The sequence below is a fragment of the Schistocerca cancellata genome, chromosome 2, assembly GCF_023864275.1.
Source record: "Schistocerca cancellata isolate TAMUIC-IGC-003103 chromosome 2, iqSchCanc2.1, whole genome shotgun sequence".
NCBI lineage: Eukaryota > Metazoa > Arthropoda > Insecta > Orthoptera > Acrididae > Schistocerca > Schistocerca cancellata.
The window spans coordinates 176067695-176087845 of NC_064627.1; the positions used below are offsets into that span (position 1 = coordinate 176067695).

General features: G+C 39.1%; 1 protein-coding gene across 1 annotated transcript in view; it reads right to left on the bottom strand.

The window, feature by feature from the left end:
• The window catches only part of LOC126152233 (spermatogenesis-associated protein 13), a 142888-nt gene that overhangs the window by 35867 nt on the left and 86870 nt on the right, over positions 1 to 20151 (bottom strand). Inside the window, exons 4-9 of the mRNA XM_049915994.1 lie at positions 19762 to 19889; positions 16286 to 16511; positions 14063 to 14165; positions 12321 to 12428; positions 9972 to 10055; positions 7636 to 7850 (exon numbers count right to left, since the gene is read on the bottom strand). Coding sequence (XP_049771951.1) covers positions 7636 to 7850; positions 9972 to 10055; positions 12321 to 12428; positions 14063 to 14165; positions 16286 to 16511; positions 19762 to 19889 — 864 coding nt within the window. The remainder of the gene's footprint in view (positions 1 to 7635; positions 7851 to 9971; positions 10056 to 12320; positions 12429 to 14062; positions 14166 to 16285; positions 16512 to 19761; positions 19890 to 20151) is intronic.

Sequence of the window (20151 nt, forward strand, 5' to 3'; positions counted from 1 at the left end):
AGGGACTTCTTGATATGGAATGGGTGGCAGCTGTCGAAGTGCAGATATATCTGGTGGTTGGTAAGTTTGATATTGATAGAGGTATTGATGTAGCAATCTTTAAGGTGGAGATCAACATAGAGGAAGGTGGATTGTTGGGCTGACTAGGACCAGGTGAAGTGAATGGGGAGAAGGTGTTCACATTCCGGAGGGATGTGGATAGAGAGTCCTCACCGTTTATCCAGATCATGAAGATTTCATCAGTCAATCTGGACCAGGTAGGTAAGGAGTTTGGGATTCTGGGTGTTAAGGAAGAATTCCTCTACATGGGCCATGAATAGGTTGGCATAAGATGGTGCCATGAGGGTGTCCATAGCCATACCCAGAATTTGTTTGTAGGTAATGTCTACAAAAGAGAAAAAATTGTGGGTGAGGGTATAGTTAGTCATGGCGACTAAAAAGGAGGTTGTTGGTTTAAGATCCATGGGTCGTTGGGAAAGGTAGTGTTCAATAAAGGTAAGGTAAGTTCCTGTTCCTTTACCACACAGTGCCCTGCTCATCGCTATTGACGTCACCTCCATTTACACTAACATCCCTAATGCCCATGGCCTTACAGCTATTGGCTACTGGCTCGGGAAATCTGCTTTTGAACTTGGCTAGTGAGTTAATTACATTCTGTGGAGGCTGAGGTGAGAATGGTGGTTTATAGCTGGAAAGAGTCTACATCCGAACAAACAAGTTTTCCTCGAATGGTGAGGCTGTATGGGAGTGAACATCTGACATGGAAAGGATGGCAACTGTCAAAATGTAAGTACTGTTGTTCGTTAGTAGGTCCAATGTAGAGGTTAGTGTGTAGCTGGGCTTCAGTGAGAATTGGACCAACATCACGCAAAGGATGGCAACTGTCAAACTGTAAGTATTGTTATTTGTTAGTAGGTTTAATGTGGACGCAAGTATGAAGCTGGCCTTCAGTGAAGATGAGACCAACATCAAGGAAAGTGGCATGTGATTCAGAATAGGATCATGTGCAATTTAATTGGCAGAAGATTTTTATTTCACAAATTTTAGCAGGTCATCCTCATCATGAGTCCATATGGAAAAAGATGTCATCAATGTACTTAAACCGAAGCAGGGGCTGAAGACTTATGGATCACAGGAAAGTGACCCATGAAAAAGTTGGCATAGGTAGGAGTCATCCTGGTTCCCATGACCCGTGCCCCTGTTCTGTTTGTATGAATGCCCCTCAAAGGTGAAGTAGCTGTTGATAAGTATACAGCTGATTAAGGTGAGCAGGAAGGGTGTCATAGGTTTGGAATCAGGTGGTTGCTGACTGAGGAAATTTTCAGCAGCAGACAAACCATGTACCTGGGGGATGTTCGTATAGAGGGAGGTACCATCAATGGTGACAAGTAAGGGGTGTGGTGGGAACGGGATGGGCACAGATTTCAGACAATCTAGGAAATGGTTAGTGTCTTTAATATAGGATCAAAGTCTTTTTACTGTGGGTTGCAGGTGTTGATCAACTAAGGCAGATATACATTTGGTGGGTGCTAGAAGCCAGCAACTATGTCGGTTGGGGCAAGAGGTTCTATGTATTAAGGTGTTTGTCCACATGAGAGGCTTGAGGTTTTAAGGAGGGGCTGCAGGTCAGTTTGTATCAACGGGATGGGATCTTGGTGGCAGCTGCTGTATGTAGAGATGTTAGACAGCTGGCGTAGACCTTCACTAACATACTCCTGTCAGTCAAGCACCACAATGGTAGATTCCTTGTCTGCTGGGAGGATAATGATAGAGTCATCAGCTTTTAGGTAACACAAAGCCTGGAGTTCTGCAGAGGACAGGTTAGCATCACGTTGTGGGGACCTGAGGAAGGGTTGTGAAGCAATGCTGGATGTGGGGAACTCTTGGAAGGGATCAGATTAGGATCACAGTCAGAACTGTTCAAGGGTCCTTCACCAAAGCAGCAAGATTAAATGCAGGTTATGGCTCAAGTGAGACCCTTGTATAATACAGATAATTCAGGAGGGGAGAGTGCTTCACACAAGAGGTTCCGAACACTGTACTGTTGTGACTGGTTCTTGTGATTATGAATTATTATTGGTCTGGAAGGCAGTGGTGAAGGATGTGGGATGTTAACGTGTTGGTCAAGCCCGGTTTTCAGGGGAGGAGTGGGACTTGATGGTGTGGCTCTTTAGGTAGCTGCAGAGGGACAGGGAGGGAGAAGGTGGGATGGCTTTTTGAGCTGAAGTCTGGCATTTTGTTGCAGTTCGAAGTTGGCTTGGCAGATGATACCACTAAGGAAATATGAGTGGCAGATAACTGTATGATTTTGTAGAAGGAGAAAAGTGTGATGGAGTGGAAATTGCTAGATGGGGCATATAGGTCTCAGATTAGTTGGGTACGTGTAAAAGATTGCTGTATTTGAACCTGTAAAAGATCTTGGTGTACAGTAGGATTACATCCAGAAATAAGGACTTTCATTGTTAAGCTTTTGGGAATAACTTCAAAGGACAAGCAGGTTTCAAGAAACAGAAAGTGGGACATTAGTTTTGATAGTGCAAAAGCATGTTTTTGAAAAGAATGGATGTAATATGTGATGGGATTCATCACAACAAGAGAGAATGGTTTGGAGTCTTAGAAATGGTGGGAGTGGTAAAAAAGAGAAGCAGTGTGGAAAAGACAGAAAAACGGAAGAAAAGCAAGGAAAAAATTCGGAAAAAATCAGAAAAAATCATACAAAAATTTTAAGAACTGACAATGGTTTACAATAGGTAAAGAGTGGGTGAGAATTTCTCGCCAGAAAATGGCCTATATAATGTTTCAGGCAGGTTATAAGAACAAATTTTCAAGAAACACTTTCAGCCAGAAACCTGCATTTAATCATGTGAAGCACCTACTTTTCTTCACATGTAATGTCAACTGGAAACATCACTCTGCAACCCAATGCCAAAACGTTTACAACAGCAAACCTGACACTGAAACCTGCCTTGAACAGTTCTGACCACAATCCCGACCTGATTCACCACCACTATCTCAAAATCATCCCTTCCAAGTCCTCCAAGAGTTCCCCCACGTCCAGTATTGCTCCACAACCCTTCCTCAGATCCCCACAACATGAAGCTAAGCTGTCTTCAGCAGAACTCCAGGCCTTGCGTTACCTAAAACCTGATCACTCTATCATTATCTTCCCAGCAGACAAAGGACCTATCATGGTGGTGCTTGACTGACAGAGTACGTTAGTGAAGGTCTACGCCAGCTGTCTAACATCTCTACATACAGCATCTGCCATCAAGATCCCATCCCACTGATTCAAACTGACCTGCAGTCCCCCCTTAAAATCTGAAGCCTCTCACAAGGCAAACACTTTAATACGTAGAACTTGTTGCCCCAACCAAACCATGCACCCCACCTTTTGCCTTCTTCCTAAGATCCACAAACCCATCAATCCTGGCCACCCTATAGCTGCTGGCTTCAAGCACCCACCGAACATATATCTGCCTTAGTTGATCAACACCTGCAACCCATAGTAAAAAGACTTTGATCCTATATTAAAGACACTAACCATTTCCTAGATTGTCTGAAATCTGTGCCCATCCCGTTCCCACCACACCCCTTGCTTGTCACCATTGATACTACCTCCCTCTATACGAACATCCCCCAGGTAAATGGTTTGTCTGCTGCTGAACATTTCCTCAGTCAGCAACCACCTGATTCCAAACCTATGACACCCTCCCTGCTCACCTTAATCAGCTTTATACTTTTCACTTCACCTTTGAGGGGCACACATACAACAAAACAGGAGTACGGTCATGGGAACAAGGATAGCTCCTTCCTACGCCAACTTTTTCATGGGACGCTTTCCAGGGATCCATAAGTCTTCAGCCCCTGCTTTGGTTTAGATACATTGACATCTTTTTCGTATGGACTCACATATTTGTCCGGATGCACACTTTTTTACATCAATACACTACCATTCCCACCTCAGCCTCCACTAGATGTAATTACCCCACCACCCTAAGTCAAAAGCAGATGTCCAGGGCTGTCACATCCAGTGCTGGTACTGCTGATCCCACTAAAAAACAACTTCATAGCACACCAAAAAAACAACTTCATAGCACACCACTTGTCACTCAGTATTATCCACAATTTCCTAAAATTGTCTCCTGAAATGAGATTCATTCTGACATTTTGCCCACCACACCTAGAATACCTTTTTGTTGCCCTCCCAATCTCCACAATGTCCTTGTCAGACGCTATGCTCCTTCTTCACTCATCTCCCTACCCTATGGCTCCTACCCCTGTGACTTGTCCTATCCACCCTCCTACCACTTCCTATATCAGCCCTGTAATTGGAAAAAAATACTATCAAAGGGAGAGCCATATGTGAAACGACATGTCATAAACCAGCTTATATGCTAACATTGTTAGGTCTTTTACGTCGGCATGACTACCACCAAATTATCACTTAGGGTGAATGGGCATAGGCAGAGGGTATATACTAGCAACACACATTATCCTGTTGCAGAGCTTGTTCTACAACATGACAATCATGACCTCGATGCCCGTTTCATCACAGCACTATCTGGATTCTTCCCAACACTCCAGTTCCTCAGAACTCTGAAGGTGGAAATTATTGCCACCCACATGGCCTCAGTTTACCATATTTACTTGAATCTAAGCCACACTCGAATCTAAGCCGCACTTGAAAAATGAGACTCGAAATCAAGGAAAAAAAATGTTCCCGAATCTAAGCCGCACCTGAGATCTGAGACTCGAAATTCAAGTGGAGAGAAAAGTTTTAGGCCGCACCTCCAAATTGAAACAAAGTTGGTCCATTGTAATATGAGACACAATTTAGGTCGAATGAATGACGATACAGATACAGTAGTTTGGTTCGAGTCATAAGGTTAGCAGTTAAGCTTTACCAGGTAACCATTGCTATGCGTCAGGCGCTCCATCCGTATTTATACGGGTACCCTTCCTTTTTCACGTGCTTCGTCTGGTTTCAATCGATTGCTTATTTTTCTTTGATCTGATAAGTGCCGTTCTCTTTGTTATAGGTGTTTACGCCACTCTAAGCTAAAAATGCATTATTTTAATGTGGCATGCATTGTTTGTCACATTCTGATAATGAGTGTTTACGGCTTGTCGCCGCTCGTGGATGGCTTGCTTTTGTGCGTGCTACTGCCGCTTAAAAAAAAAAACAAGAGCGAAAGAGAGACAGAGACAGAGATAGATAGATAGATAGATAGATAGATAGATAGAGAGAGAGAGAGAGAGAGAGAGAGAGAGAGAGGAATCGTCTCATTGGCGAAACAATGGCAAGCGACTGCTATTTGTTGGTACTTACACTGCTGCTTTCTTTGATAATGATCAACAAGAACCAAATAATAGACTGCATATGATAGAAGATGTTCTGAACGAGAGTTTAGCGAAAATTTTTCTCCGTTTGAAAATCTTTGCAGACGCCTCTTTAGTACATTACATTCTGCACAGAAATTATGGTCATCTTAGATTTAAAAATCTAGTCAATTGCCATGCTTCATTTCTGACTGTCTCACTATTATGCATGAGAATAATACGAATATAAACATGACATGATACGTATATTCTTCCGCATTTGCTGTTGTCTCACTCTACTTTCGTAGTTTATTAGGCAGACAGGATTTAAATGAGATAGCAGCAAACACTAAAGAATACATGGCAAAATGTTTATATTCGTATTATTCTTATGGTGAAGAGAATAGGCCTACTGCATGTGATTCACAATTCATAAAAGTTCCTATTAGTAACCATCTCTTCTCACAAGTAGGAAAAAATTGACAAACATCCCAAACAGTCTTGCCAGTCGGATTTTCGTAGTACATTGAAATGCTGGTACATTCGAAGATGAACAATATGGAATTTGTATTTACTTCTTTGGATAATGTATGAAAATGCAGTGGTCGAAACTCGGGGCGGAGAAAAAAGCTTGTTTTCCACCTTTTTAGAATTTATTTACTGACGCAGAGGTTTTGGCGCCAGTATTTATCTTTGTGCCTGCAAAGCATGCCCGTGTAGCGCTACATATATCTGACGGCAGAAGTTAGTTGTGGCGGCACCTACCAACATTTTTCAGAATTTCCGCTTACTTTGCACTCAATTCTAAGCCGCAGGCGGCTTTTTGGATTACAAAAACCGGAAAAAAGTGCGGCTTGGATTCGAGTAAAAACGATTCATTATTTTTTCTGTCTCAGCATATCTTCACAGTAACTACTCCTTTCTTCATTCAGTTTTAGTTTTCTACATCTTTCATTTTCTGACCTGTCTATTTTTCGCCATCTCCCTCCCACCGTTACATAATGCACTTCTCTTTTCACTCTAATCGATTCGTGCACGATGTTTTAGCAGTGATTTCTGTCTTACATATTAACCTGACTTCCACATTCAAGATTTCAGGTTTTCAAATCTCTTACGGTGCAGTCCCTAACAATCAGTCTTTCCTTCTAATCACGTTCGGTAATTTTCTCCTGACCCGGGGTTCTGAGTGGGTTTTCCAAACTCTAATCCTTTTCCTAAACCTCTCCAGTCCTTTTTCCTTCACTCTTCCTCCCCCTTCAATCCTTCTGTGAGAAGAAGGAGCCACTGGCTCCAAAAACTTACATACGTAAAATCTTTTTTTATATGTATGTGCCCTGCCGCCACTTGGCGAGTAGTTTTTTTATCTATCCAGTTACATTATACTGTTGGTTTGTTAACTATTCCAATTAAAAAATTTCACTTTCTTGAAACATTTTGACAGCCTTTGGGAATCCCTGTGTACACTAAAATCACCGTCATAAAGTAGTACCTATTATTGTTATCGTTTTGTAGTTACACTAATCTTTGTTAAACAAACTTACACCACTGCCTACTGTGTCTCTGTTCCTTCTAATATCCCTGTCTTTTATATTATTAACTAAGCTGTAATAATCTTATACTCTACCAAATTGTAATTTTCCATATCACCCATGCAGTACAAAGCTTTAGTCAGCACACAGCAAGCTGTCATAATGGAAGTTACTAAGTCTGTGGAACTGCAAATTATTTGTGTGTCATTAAGTATTTTTCGGTTCAACTTGTTTATGCAGTCTGGGTGCAGCAGCGAAATTGCAAGTATCAGGTAGCTCTCTATGCCAAATTGTTAACATGTGAAGCCATTATGTTTTTCAGAGATGTGTAAATTAATATGATAGTCTGCCACCTGTGAAATTTGTGACTTTTTGTTAGTGTAACTTTCTATCTGATTAAAATACAGAGATTTCTGCATGTTACAGAGATGACCATCAGAAAGGGAATATTATGTAGCAATAAATATGAAGAGATTGAAAATCATTTGCTATAGTTTTGTGTATTTTCTTTCACAAATGTGCATCATGCCCATTAATAGCACAAGGGATCCACCTGCAGTGAGCACCAAGCCTCCTGACTAACAATGCTGCCCCGTAATTTATTTATTGAATTTTCCTTCAATAAAATTAATTTCTTCATACTTTCAAAACAGAGGGAAAACTGAAAGTCTTATTCCTAAGATGGAGGGATTAAGTTGATCTGTTTTTAGCTCTGTCAGCACTCCGCAAAGTCGCCATCATCAATCACATAGTGTATTGCAATTTTAAAAGCACAGAATAGACGTACTTCCGTAATTGTACTGGCTGCTCTAGATTTGCCGGACGAGGATGAGGTGGACTAGCTCGTGGGGGCCTCATCTTGATGGGTGAAGGTGTGGAAAACATACGTCGATAGCTAGAGCGCACGTCCCACTGAAAGAGGCGCTGACCACCAAGATCGGAGTGCGCCCGTCTGACGTGTTGGTGCCGTCCCTGCTGTGCTGCACGTGTCTGTAGATCTGCCTACAAACACAGGAATAGAAATAAGTCTTACCAGAGAATTCTGTCACATACTGATAGTAACAGATCAGAGCAAAAGTAACTCTTACAAAAACCAAATCAAGGAATACAATTAAAACTCCATAGGTAATAATGTTGTTCTCTTAATATAAATCTATACAAATGATACACATTTTTAAACAAAAGTACATAAAGATTGCGACAAATGCCTTCAGAGAGTGAAACAATAATGTAAGTAAAGAAAGGTCCTCAATTTCTGGTATCTTCTATGACAAGACCCACGCTTCACCCTAAGAGTGAATGTGACACTAGTATTTTAATGAACTCATGTTATCCAGAAAACCTTCAAAAACCCTTGAAGATTAAGTACTTTTTTTGACATACAAATAACCGAAGGTGCGATTCGTAATTCTGAAATCATTAATCCCTTCATTTTTCTCTGGCACACCATATACATTTATTTAAATGAATTAGCGATTGCCTGTGTCCTCACTATTAGACACACATCTAAAGTATTTTTAGAAAACAGTCTACCACTTTTCAAACAAATGATTGCACTAAAAATGTTACAGATATAAGTCCACTTCTACAACGCTCATTTCTTGAATTTTTTTGTTTATTTTAGCAAATGTAAAGAACAAGCAAGAAATTTTATGAAGAATGGAATTCTGAAGCCTGTGCCATCTCCCATTGCCTGTGTCATCTCCCAAACTTACATACAATTACAATATTCAAGAATTTTTCTAATGAATACGTCTGGAAATGAGTGATTGTCTTTTTCACTTATGATAAAAATTATGCAAACAGTGATGAACGAACACAAGAGTATAATAACTCTCTGCTAGGACATACTTTCAATAACCTTGCACTGAATATGTACACAACTGCTTTGAACTTTTGTTATATCATGCACATTCCTCATCTTTAATGATGCCCGTTGATGTTGTATGATTCTTCATATGAAAATATAATCCACAAAAAATGGACAATAAGCGTATACATAACAGTTTCATTTTTATACACAAAGAACAATTAGGAATTATTTTAATTTCCTGTGTACTAAAACAGTGTCTTATATAAATAAAAAAAAATTGTTCTTATCAAGAAACGAACTAGAGTTTTTGAAATTATTTCCCTCATTTCAATTTACACACAGCTTTTTTCCATCCCTAATCCTACAGTGATGCTGTGGCACCAGACACATTTGTTTCTATCACTAATGATTACAACACCAACTGAGAACACATGCACTCAATGAATTTTCTCAAAAGGCTTCATGCACTTTGGCATTTAATTCTTGTTATTTACATCATTGTTACTAGATTTGTGTGTGTTCTGTAACTAGCAGTTAGATCCCACCTTTGCTAAATACAACATATGAAAACTGAAAATTCCATTAAATGAAGCAGAAGTTCTTTAGGATTAACATTTGTGATATAATTTCTCTGCCAAAATACAAAGATTATGGAGAAATAAAAGTATGTTTAAAAGCATGGTTTAAAAAACTACCTTTTAGTGTCCTCATATTATTGTTAAATTTCATAACTGTATTCAAACTTTTATGCAAACATAATGCACATGAAAACTAGCCAATACACAATATTTCACTAAAGAAGTCTCAAAAATGACAGAATGGAGGCAGTTGTCATGCCTTATTCCCACCTCGTATGATGATTACGCCACATCCTGTTTTATTTCCTGCCTTATCTCTTAACTTATGTGCTGTTTGGATTTGTGAGTCCTGTCAAAGACCAAAGCAACTATAAATGGCAGGGGAATAACACACAATTCAGCTAATACCAGGTAAATATGTAGTGAGAAACTTAACCTTACAGCCTTTGTCTTGTTGCAAGACATTTTGTTATTTTAGTAATCAATATCTATCAGTTTAGATGCAAGTGACATGAAATGCATTATGTGTGTAATATATCATTTATTATTTAGCGTTTTCTTCATTCTCCCTGAAAGTGTAAAGATCCCTACACGGATTTCATTTTGCTTACAGTAATGACAATGAAGTAAATAAACTGATCGTCTTTTATTTATGTTCCCTGGCGCAGACACTGAAAAGTATTTGGGTCTATACATTTCAAAGATTTATTCAAATGAAAAGTGTCAGCTCACCTTAAACTTATCTATGAGGAGTTGCTGAATAACTTCTGACTGTGGTCGAGATGACTTTTCACTACTTGTTACTCTTCTTCTTACCTAAATGAAGAGAAATAATTTTGCATTGGTTTACAGTAATCCACATCTGACATGTACAAGCACTGCCATATTTTCTTTACAATGCAGAGTAGAAAAATATGCCTTTATAAAATATTAGTCTTCTCACAAAAAATCAACACTATAACAAAATGACAGATGGGAATTAAAAAAATATAATCATAATTAATGAAAGCCTTGCTACAGTAGAATAATTAGTAAAATACTCCTACTAGAGTAAATATCAGCCCTGTTCTTTTATAATCTATTTCAATACCTATCTGATAAAGTTCATGAAAATCACTAAAACCTAAATTACTAAGGCTGGACATTGAATTTAACTTCACTGCTGCAGAGCAATATCTAATGAAAAATGCATTAATCTGCACCTGAAACTGAACTGACACAAAATTATTTAAACCTTCTTTCATTAGAATTTCAGCAATAGTACAAAAACTTAAAAAGAGAGAAAAGAAACAGAAAGAAAGACTATTAACACATATGGAATTTTGTTCTTTTTTCTTTTTCTTCAGAAGTCTCATGAAGTAATTTTTCTTATATACGCAACTAGTAAAAATCAGTACCATGATGGTCAACCCAAGTGCTCATTTTTAGCTCTGACAGATATATAACTGTAAAAAGATGTCTTTCAGAGTTTTTTTAACTCTGTTTTGGCCAAGATGGGGATCAGAATAGACAAATTTTATGTCAACCGTGGGTCTGTGGAGAAGACATAGGAAAGTATTATGATGTGATAATGGGCAGCATTAGCCTATTTAGTATGTCTGCCTACAAAAAAAATTAAAAAAAAGTTTCCCTTGATAACAAACGGATGTGGAACTTACACTGCTTCAATCCTCAATAGTGGGAACTGCTACCTAGAAATTATTTCTGAAGCTTGTTCAGTTTTCTGTTAAGTTAACTGTGTTATATGTAACTGTGAACGTATCAGAAGAACCAACATATAAGGATTGCCTCAGTGTTCACATAGAGTGGCCTAAAAACTGGATTTACAAGCATTTTTGTAGACTGTAAATTCATTCAAGTATCTTCATACCTTAACCCATCTGATTTACCTCAACAGTCATGTGCATAGCCATCTTCGTAAGTTCTGTGTTTAGCTATGATATCATAATGTGCAACTTATTCACGGGGAACGGTATATTTAACATTTATTATGGACACCAAATTCAGTTTGATAAAATTGCATCTCTAATTTTCACTGAACCAATGAATTCTGAATTCCACTTCTACAGAAAAAAATGTTTTCAATACAAAACCAAATAAAAATAAATATTACAACCAGAATTTCTATATCTATTAATACAGTCTTAATTTCCGTTAAACTTGAAACAACTTTTACTTCCTCTCTTCATCTACCATGTTTTAAAATTTTAAATTTCATCCCTTTCTTTCTACTCGCTATATTTTCCTACCTCTTGATAGAGAACCTATTTCAAAGCTTGAACAACTACAATTACATAATTTTTATTTGAACCTTACAGCCTGGTTTCAGTTGTTCTATCTTAAACAATTAGATTTCTTTATACTACTTTTTTGACAGCAAAATTTGTGTGACTTATTTTGTTAGTTTGTATCTTGTTCCACTTATAAGATCGGTTTGTGACATTAATCACCAATTTCACGGTGAATAGTGAATATGCAAATCACATTCCACTACAGGTATTCACAAAATGTATTTAAATACAGTTACATGTTTGTATGCCACTATAACAGGTCCAATGTTTTTGGAAAATGAGTCCCTTTTCCTCCTCGCCTTCAGTATGAGTTGTAGAATTAGCCAATGAGTCAATTTGTCCAGTTACACATATCCATTTATTCACCAATGCTTGGGCACCTCCTGCATCTTTTCTCTGATGAATATGCTCCCTTAGTTGCGATAGTGTGTGTCTCTCATCCTCAGTGACACCGTAGGAAGAGTAATATGACCAAATACCTGTCTTAATGTCTAGGAAACCACAACAATATTTCTTCATTATGTATTAAGCACAAACCAGATATTATTATTTGGTAATGTCATCATCAGCTCCAGCAACAAGAAACACTTTTCCTACTGAATAGTACAAGCAGTCAAATGCCAACACGAAAACTTCAACTTTCCCTCTTTGTGATGCTTGAGAAAAAGAAGTATGGATGTTCCATCATGCCAGCAAAACAATATAGCTTGATTATATTATTCAATAATTTGTTACCACCCTATGTGGCACAACATTTAGCAAGTAACTAAATAAGATGTTCTTTACTTACAGCTGGCGGGCTATCCATTTCATCTAGGGGCTCATCATCAACAAGGTGATCAGTATCGTGTGATTCAGAGCTGTCACCTCCAGTAACATGAGCCGAGCCAGGCAGCATCTGTAACCAGACGTATCCTCTAACGAAAACTAAATTTATTATTAATTTAATCACAGAAAACTACAAATGTTGTTTATTGTGCTATTAATAAAAATTAACAAAACTGTTGAAATGAAACTGGTAGCTAGTCCAGCTATTGTGTTCACTGGTTCTAGACATTACATATTTCATAGCATAGGGCTGTCATAAGCATTCTGTTGAGTAGAAAGTGTTTACACTGTCATCCATTAACCTGAAAACCACTTCACAAATGAGTAAATATATATATATATATATATATATGGAAAAGCTAGTGCTTGGTTGTCTCGGAAGGATGCTTACACTGTGTCTGCACTTTCGGGTTGTAATTTTTATTCTGTACTCCATTTTCCTCTAATGCTGCTTTGAGGGATGAAGAGTGCATGTTTCAACACAAGAAGAGTGCATGTTTCAACACAATGCTGACGAGACGAGTCTCTGACAAGGCTATATGAATTACAAAATTTGCACGTTCACCTTCTAACACTCATAGGGACGATCCTCATGGCTGAAATTACCCCTCCAAATCTCACTAAACCCTCTGACTGCATCAGAGCACAGCTGTCAACCTAGAGAAGAGCTATCAGTTCACATGCCAAATATAGAAGGGGGTCTGACCCCCTGCCCCAGAATATTTTAAAAATTAGGAGCCTAATTTAGGCTTTTAAATGCTATATACAGTATATTTCACACACAGTTCACTGACCCCAGATAAAGAAGATATATTTAACTGGCAATTTATTTATTTAAATTAATAGTAGTAATCATTTTCAATACCCCCTTCCACATCCACATTTTCTACTGACTGCTGCCTCCTATGTACACCCATCTCTGTCTTGTATAAAGCATTGTCCCCCCACCCTTTCATATGATGACAGCTCATGTAATTCGCCTACAGCAAGTTCTTCCGAAGTCAAATAACAAATCCTCTCGTTGTTGTTGTTATCACTGCTGCAGTACTAAGAAATGAGAAACTTAATTTTTTGTTTACATCACTGATGGTAATGTGAAGCAATATAGCATTTTGTAGGAAGTCTTGCTTCTGTTTTAATATTTTTATAACTATGACTCTGAATGTGTCAGAGGCACTCCTCTGCTTCAGAGAGAGTGACAGATTCTCAAATTTTGCTTCTTTCCCACTCCATTTCATAAAGAAACTCACGTAAATACAATACCAGCACTACAGACAGAGCAACAACAAACACCATCACTGCATAGCAGCATTTAGTGGTAGCAGGTCAGGAACAACGTTCCTTTGATCAGTACTGACACAGCCATAGACTACTGGTTTTGTGTTGCCAAGAGGTCGACAACATGTTGCAAACATCAGCAATCCAGTAATAGCCGTGAACAATGTCGCAAAACGTGTTTCGAAATCAGTGTAAACATGCCTTTAGTAAGCTATTGGTGGCATTTTGTGTTAACCACCACGCCACCTTGCTCAGTTGCACAAGCCCTAATTCAAAATTTAGGTAACGTGCTACAAATTTTGTCAGGTAAAGGAAATATCTTTGGCAACATGTAGTTCACTACACATTCAATGGGCAATTCTTCCACTCTGCTCATTCCAGCATGGGAACGCACTCCTATTGATTCTTTAAGAGCTAAAGTTTTACCTCAATTTGTATGCCGCTGTCGCCACTGTTGCACTTTGCATTTCTGGCTGCCTTTTTTCCTTTCTTGCGTTCTTTGCTCGATCTCCATACCAGAGGGCCAAACCTACAAACAAGCAATATTTTCATGACACAGAACATCGTACTGTTTTGTTTACAGATTATAGCAGTTTACATCTGTTCCACGTAACAGGATGATGACTTTGTTTAATCACCCAAAAGTTCAGTTAGGATTTTCAGTTTCCTCAAAACTCTGTAGGTTATAAGCTTTTACAGCCTGCAGAAATGGTTTCATTACTGTTAACTGTCACCACTCTGTGCCACGCTATGTCATTGTGTGATCACCATGAATACAAGTTCTCACAGGAACAGGCTTTGAACTGTTGTCGCTGGAATGTGGTATCAACAGGCTTTGACAGCAACACCACATGACGTTTGAGATTGGACAATTTTCACACTATCGCACTCCTTACCTTAAAGCACAACACTGTGAGAAAGTCAGTAAAGTACTACTTTGCAACCAAAAGTAGTCAGAAACAACCGAAGCTGAAATATTCAATTTTTATCCACAAAACATACATATTTAGATATGGATCCACACTTATATTTTTTGTAATTTAAAAACACACATTTATTCAGAATTAACAAAACTAGTGGTGAAAACATCTACAATGAATGAACTAGAAGACAATCCCAAAATCCATGCTACCCTACCACTCTAGGTTGGTTGAGCAATGAAAAGGTGGCAGGAGAACTTCTCGACAAGACCATAGCAGGTCAAGAGGTGTAATACTCAGAATGTAGGTGGTGGTCATCATAAATTAAAAAGCCACTCTTACTTTCATGTCAATCACGAATCACCAAATGCATGTTACGCTCCACTACACTCACAATCATACAATAGGAAATGGACCTGGAGCCCGAGAACCCACAGGCAATTATAAGGCACCCATGATTTTAAAAAAAATTACAATTCAATGCCCTTCTTCATTTTTCCTTGTGTGGCTCCAAAATCAATTGTTTCTGAAGGAGAACTTCAGACTGACTTGTAACAAAATGACCTGGAACTTTTTTCCCTGGCTATTAACATTTCAAACACCCCAGAATCTCTCCCAGAATTGCATGAGTCTTTAAGAATTTACATGGCTATTTCAGTAAACTCAATTTCCTCAAGAATTCCTCGTTTTCCATGCTTCCCAAACAAGTCATCACCTTGAAGCAATCATTTATAGAGTAACATTGTAGCGTACTAGCATGAGACAGTTTATCTGGGTAAGGAGACCTATACTCATACAAATCCCGCAGTACATGGATACGTACTTCAACCTAAATTATGTCCCTTGTCAAACAAGTTGTATCAAGACACATTTATTGTCATATATGTCAAGAGTTACATTACAAAATAATGTTGCCAGTAATCAGTAACTCACAAATGAAAGTTAAATTCTCAGGTCATTAAAGGATACACAAATGAAAGGTACATGAAAAGTTGGTAAAATATGAGATAGTCATGGGGAAGAGTCAGGGAGGGTAAAACTGAGATAAAAATTACGTAATATAATAGAAAGGACATATTCAAAATGGAGAGAAGTGTTCGGGTATTAGAGGAAAAGATAATGCAGAACAAATAGATAAGAGTTTAATGGCTGTAATCAGGTAGATCAAAATTCTTACATTATTGTTCCTAATACCACTAAAATTGAAGAAGTTTTAATTGAAGCAATGAAAATTATTAATAAGAATAGTAAGAAAATAAGTTGTGGGAAAGAATGAAACAATGGAGGTAGAAGAAACTAGAACAAATTATACCAGCTGCATGATGTAAGATTGAAGAGTCAATGGCTGTCTCCAGAGCTCACAAGCACTGGTGCTGTGGGAGAAAAAATGAAATAAAACAAAAATAATCAATAAATTTACTCTTGTAAGCACAATAACGTTCATATTCCTCAGTGCCTATATGACAGGAAACACCAGTAACAATATAAACTTTCACATCTTTGAATTAGTCAAATAATCAGATTGCTGCAATAATTTTCTTACAACAGCCTCATGACAGCACCAGGGAGGAGACAACAATGTCCTCAACAATGAGAATTATATCCCAAATTCATGATGAACAACATCAACTAGAATAGTAGTAGTAACAATATTATATATGTTGTGACCATCTGTAGAAAATGTAACAAACATACATCTGTTTTCAGGAACACACAGCAATTAGCTTACTTGAACTTAGGATCTGATCCTGTTTCCTCCTTTGTGGGTTCTTGTGGTAGTTGTTCGTGTGACTGTGATGTAGCTAATTCATCATCAGCACAATTCTCCTCTTCAACATCACCTTCACCATCTTTACTAGAGCCAAGCTCAAGGCCATCTTTACTGCCACTCTTCTTGTGAAATTTAAAGGCAAAGCTTTTGCGAAATTTCTGTAGAACACTCTCTGATGTACTGCCTGCAACAAAAAGTATAAAATATATTATCAGAGAATGTCTTCAAAATTCTGTATTTGGATGCAGATTTTGCAATACAAATTTAGAGAATCCCTTGCGACAAAAATTTAGAGTATCCCCTGGGTCTATGACAGTACACACAGGGATTATTAGAAATTGTTACCTCTAGTACATGTCAACAGTAAGACTCACAGAAGGAAAGTGGAAACTGTCGCACAAATGACATGCCCATATGAGACACAAGGCAGATACACAAAAATTATGAGCAATTTAAAGCACGATTTTAAACATAGCAGACAAGTAAACAGATAATAATTCAAAGGTATTCAGTCGACAGATATCTCGGTGGTAAAACACTAGACATTTCAAGTCTAAACATAACCTGTAGCAAAATAGGAAAATGCTGTAGCACTCAATGAGTAAGACAGAAACATATGTAATACAGGAGAACACTACATTAGGACAGACTTGGAAGAGCATGTGAGCTTTGACAGGAATTGAGGCTAGAGGAAAACTGCATAAGGAAAAGTGTAAGAAATGTAAGTTACATTAAGTTAAGAAACAAATGTGCACCTCCTGGAAGGCAATATAAAAAAACTGCATAGGTAGTACTAACACACAAAAGGAAGTGTAGCTTGTGCCCAAATAGGCATTAAAATTAGGAAAATATTCAGTTAATAACTCTGGGAGGGAATGTTCTTTTTCAGGAGTGTTACTAATGGGATATGAAGGGGTGGCACTGTCTTAGATACTAAAATGTTTTATAAGGTAACATGTGATTCATATCAAGAAAAAATATCTGACAAATATATTAATCAGCTGATTTATTTTGTGGACAACAACAGTGTGGCAGCTAAAATACTGAATGCAGACTGGAACTGCATCTGGCATGAGCAGCAATTTGGTGTGGGTGGTGGGAGTAAGGAGAGTGGCCTGGGGTGGGGAGGAGAGGGTAGCAGGGTAGGAGTGAGGAAAGGTGTTAATACTGCCTGTGAGAGCGTGGAGGGGACATAATAAGGCTGCTAAGTCTCAATGAAACCCTTGGCATATCTGGAGAGCGACTGCTATAACTACAGATATGACTAACATAGGTGGCTAAGCTGTGCGTAAGACCCTTCTTGGTATGGAATGGGCGGCAGCTGTCACAAGTGGAGAGATTGTTGGTGATTGGTATGTTTGATATGGGTGGAGGTACTGATGTTGTCATCCTTGAGGTGGAGGCAACATAAAGGAAGGACAGGGTGGGGGTATAACTAGTGTCCTGCTTGACACACTCAACTCATTTAAATATCTGGCTGTAACACTGAAAAGTGATATGAAATGGAAAAGCATGTGAGAACTGCGGTAGGAAAGGTGAATGGTCAACTTCGGCTTATTGGGAGAATTTTAGGAGTGAGTGGTTCACCTGTAAAGGAGACTGCGTATTAGGACGTTGATGCGACCTATTCTTGAGTACTGCTCAAGTGTTTCGGATCCGTACCAGGTTGGATTGAAAGAGGACATCGAAGCAATTCAGATGCGGGCTGATAGATTTGTTACTGGTCGGTTCAAACAACATATAAGTGTTACGGAGATGCTTCAGGAACTCAAATGGGAACCCCTGGAGGGAAGACAATGTTCTTTTTGAGAAACACTATTGAGATACTTTAGACAACCGGCATTTGAAACTTACTGCTACAATCCCAATGCCACCAACATGCATTGTGTGTAAGGACCACAAAGATAAGATAAGAGAAATTAGGGCACATATGGAAGCATACAGACAATCTTTTACCCTCTCTCTATTTGCAAGTGGAACAGGAAAGAAAACGACTAGTAGTGGTACAGGCTACTCTCCACCGTGTACTGTACAGTCAATGAAGAGAATGGGGAGAAAGTGTTGAAGTTCTAGAGGAAAGTGGGTAGGGTGTCCCCAACCTCTGTCCGGATCAGGAAAATGTCATCAATGAATCTGAATCATGTGAGGGACTTGGGATTCTGAATGGTTAGGAAGATTCCTCTAGATGGCCCACGAAGAAGTTGGCATAGGATGCTGTGATGAGGCTACCCATTACTGTACTACGGATCTGTTCATAGGTGACGACTGCAAAGGACCAGTAACGTTGACTTCTACCTAAAGGATGACTACATCAGTACCTCCATCCACATCAAACCAACCAAACACCAACAATTTCTCCACTTCGACAGCTGACACCCATTCCATACCAAGAAATATCTTAAGAAATATCTTCAATACAGCCTAGCCACCCACATCTGTAGTGACAAGCAGCTCCTCTCCAGACATGCTAAGGATCTCACTGAGGCCTTCATGGACCAAAATTACCCTCCCGACCTTGTACAAAAACAAATTTCCCATGCTTTGTGTCTCCACCATAGCATCTCCCACATGTCCACTGTCCAGCAACAATGGAGCACACCCCTTCACTCAGTTAGTCCCAGGACTGGAGCAACTGGATTGCGTTCTCAACCAGCCTCGTGACTTCCCCCTGCCGTGCCCTGAAATGTGGATAATCCTACCCACTATCCTTCTCACCCTTTCTACAGCCCACAGTGGCTGCAATCACTGTGCTGCTTTCTATGTGGGAATGTCAACTAACAAGCCGTCCATCTGCACGAATGGTCACTGACAAACTGTGGCCAAGACATAGCTCGACTACCCAGTTGCTGGTCAAGCTGCTCAACATGACGTGCTTCACAGCCTGTGTCATCTTGATTCTCCCTAATGACACCAGCTTATCTGAACTGAGCAGGTGGCAACTCTCTGAACAACATATCCTTCATGACTCTCAACACACCCACTAGTCTATTACCCTTCTCTACTTGTCCCCTCTCCCTTTTGTGCCCCCCCCCCCTCCCACCCAGGCACAGTGTCTCAATCATGCACCTAACATTCATATTCCATCCCCACCATTGTCTCACAGGCAGCACTAACACCTTACCTCACTTCTACCCTGTTATCCCTCCCCTTCCCCAACCCATGCCTCCTACTTATCCCCTCCACATACACCGGATTGTTGCTCCCATCAGATGCAGGTCCAGTCGCAGTCAGGTCACAGTGGCTGGATACAGTGGCCATGGGTGTTTGAGTTGTGTTTGTGTGAAGGCGTGTGGGTGCTTTCTGTTTCCAAAGAACATATTTTGCCCAAAAGCTTAAATGTGCACCACATTTCATTGTGCCTGCCTTCCTCTACGTGGTGAGTAGCTATTTATGCTTTCCATAATAAACTGGCGTACATGCAAAAAACTACATACTTGATATGCTGCGTTGAGACTGTGACAGCTCCTTGTTGTCAGTCAGTCGATTGGTTGAAGTCTGGGATGAAAGATAATTTGATGAACCACTTGTAGCTTCCTTATCAGCTTCAGCTTCAGGCCATGTCCTAAGAGGGGCAAAAGGTAAATCGATCAGTAAATACATTGGGATGAAGTGAACTGTAAGCAATAACTGTTGGGGTTTGCTTATGGATGTCACAAAGCTCTGAGTCAATGACAATATACATGGCTGAGTTTAATTTTTATACGTGTTATATAATAATGGAACATTTTAGATTGAGGATGTACTATTTTCTGCCTCTGTTTCATTGTAAAAATAACATGATAAACAATTCACAGCTAATGTAAGTATTGTGTGAGCTATACTGT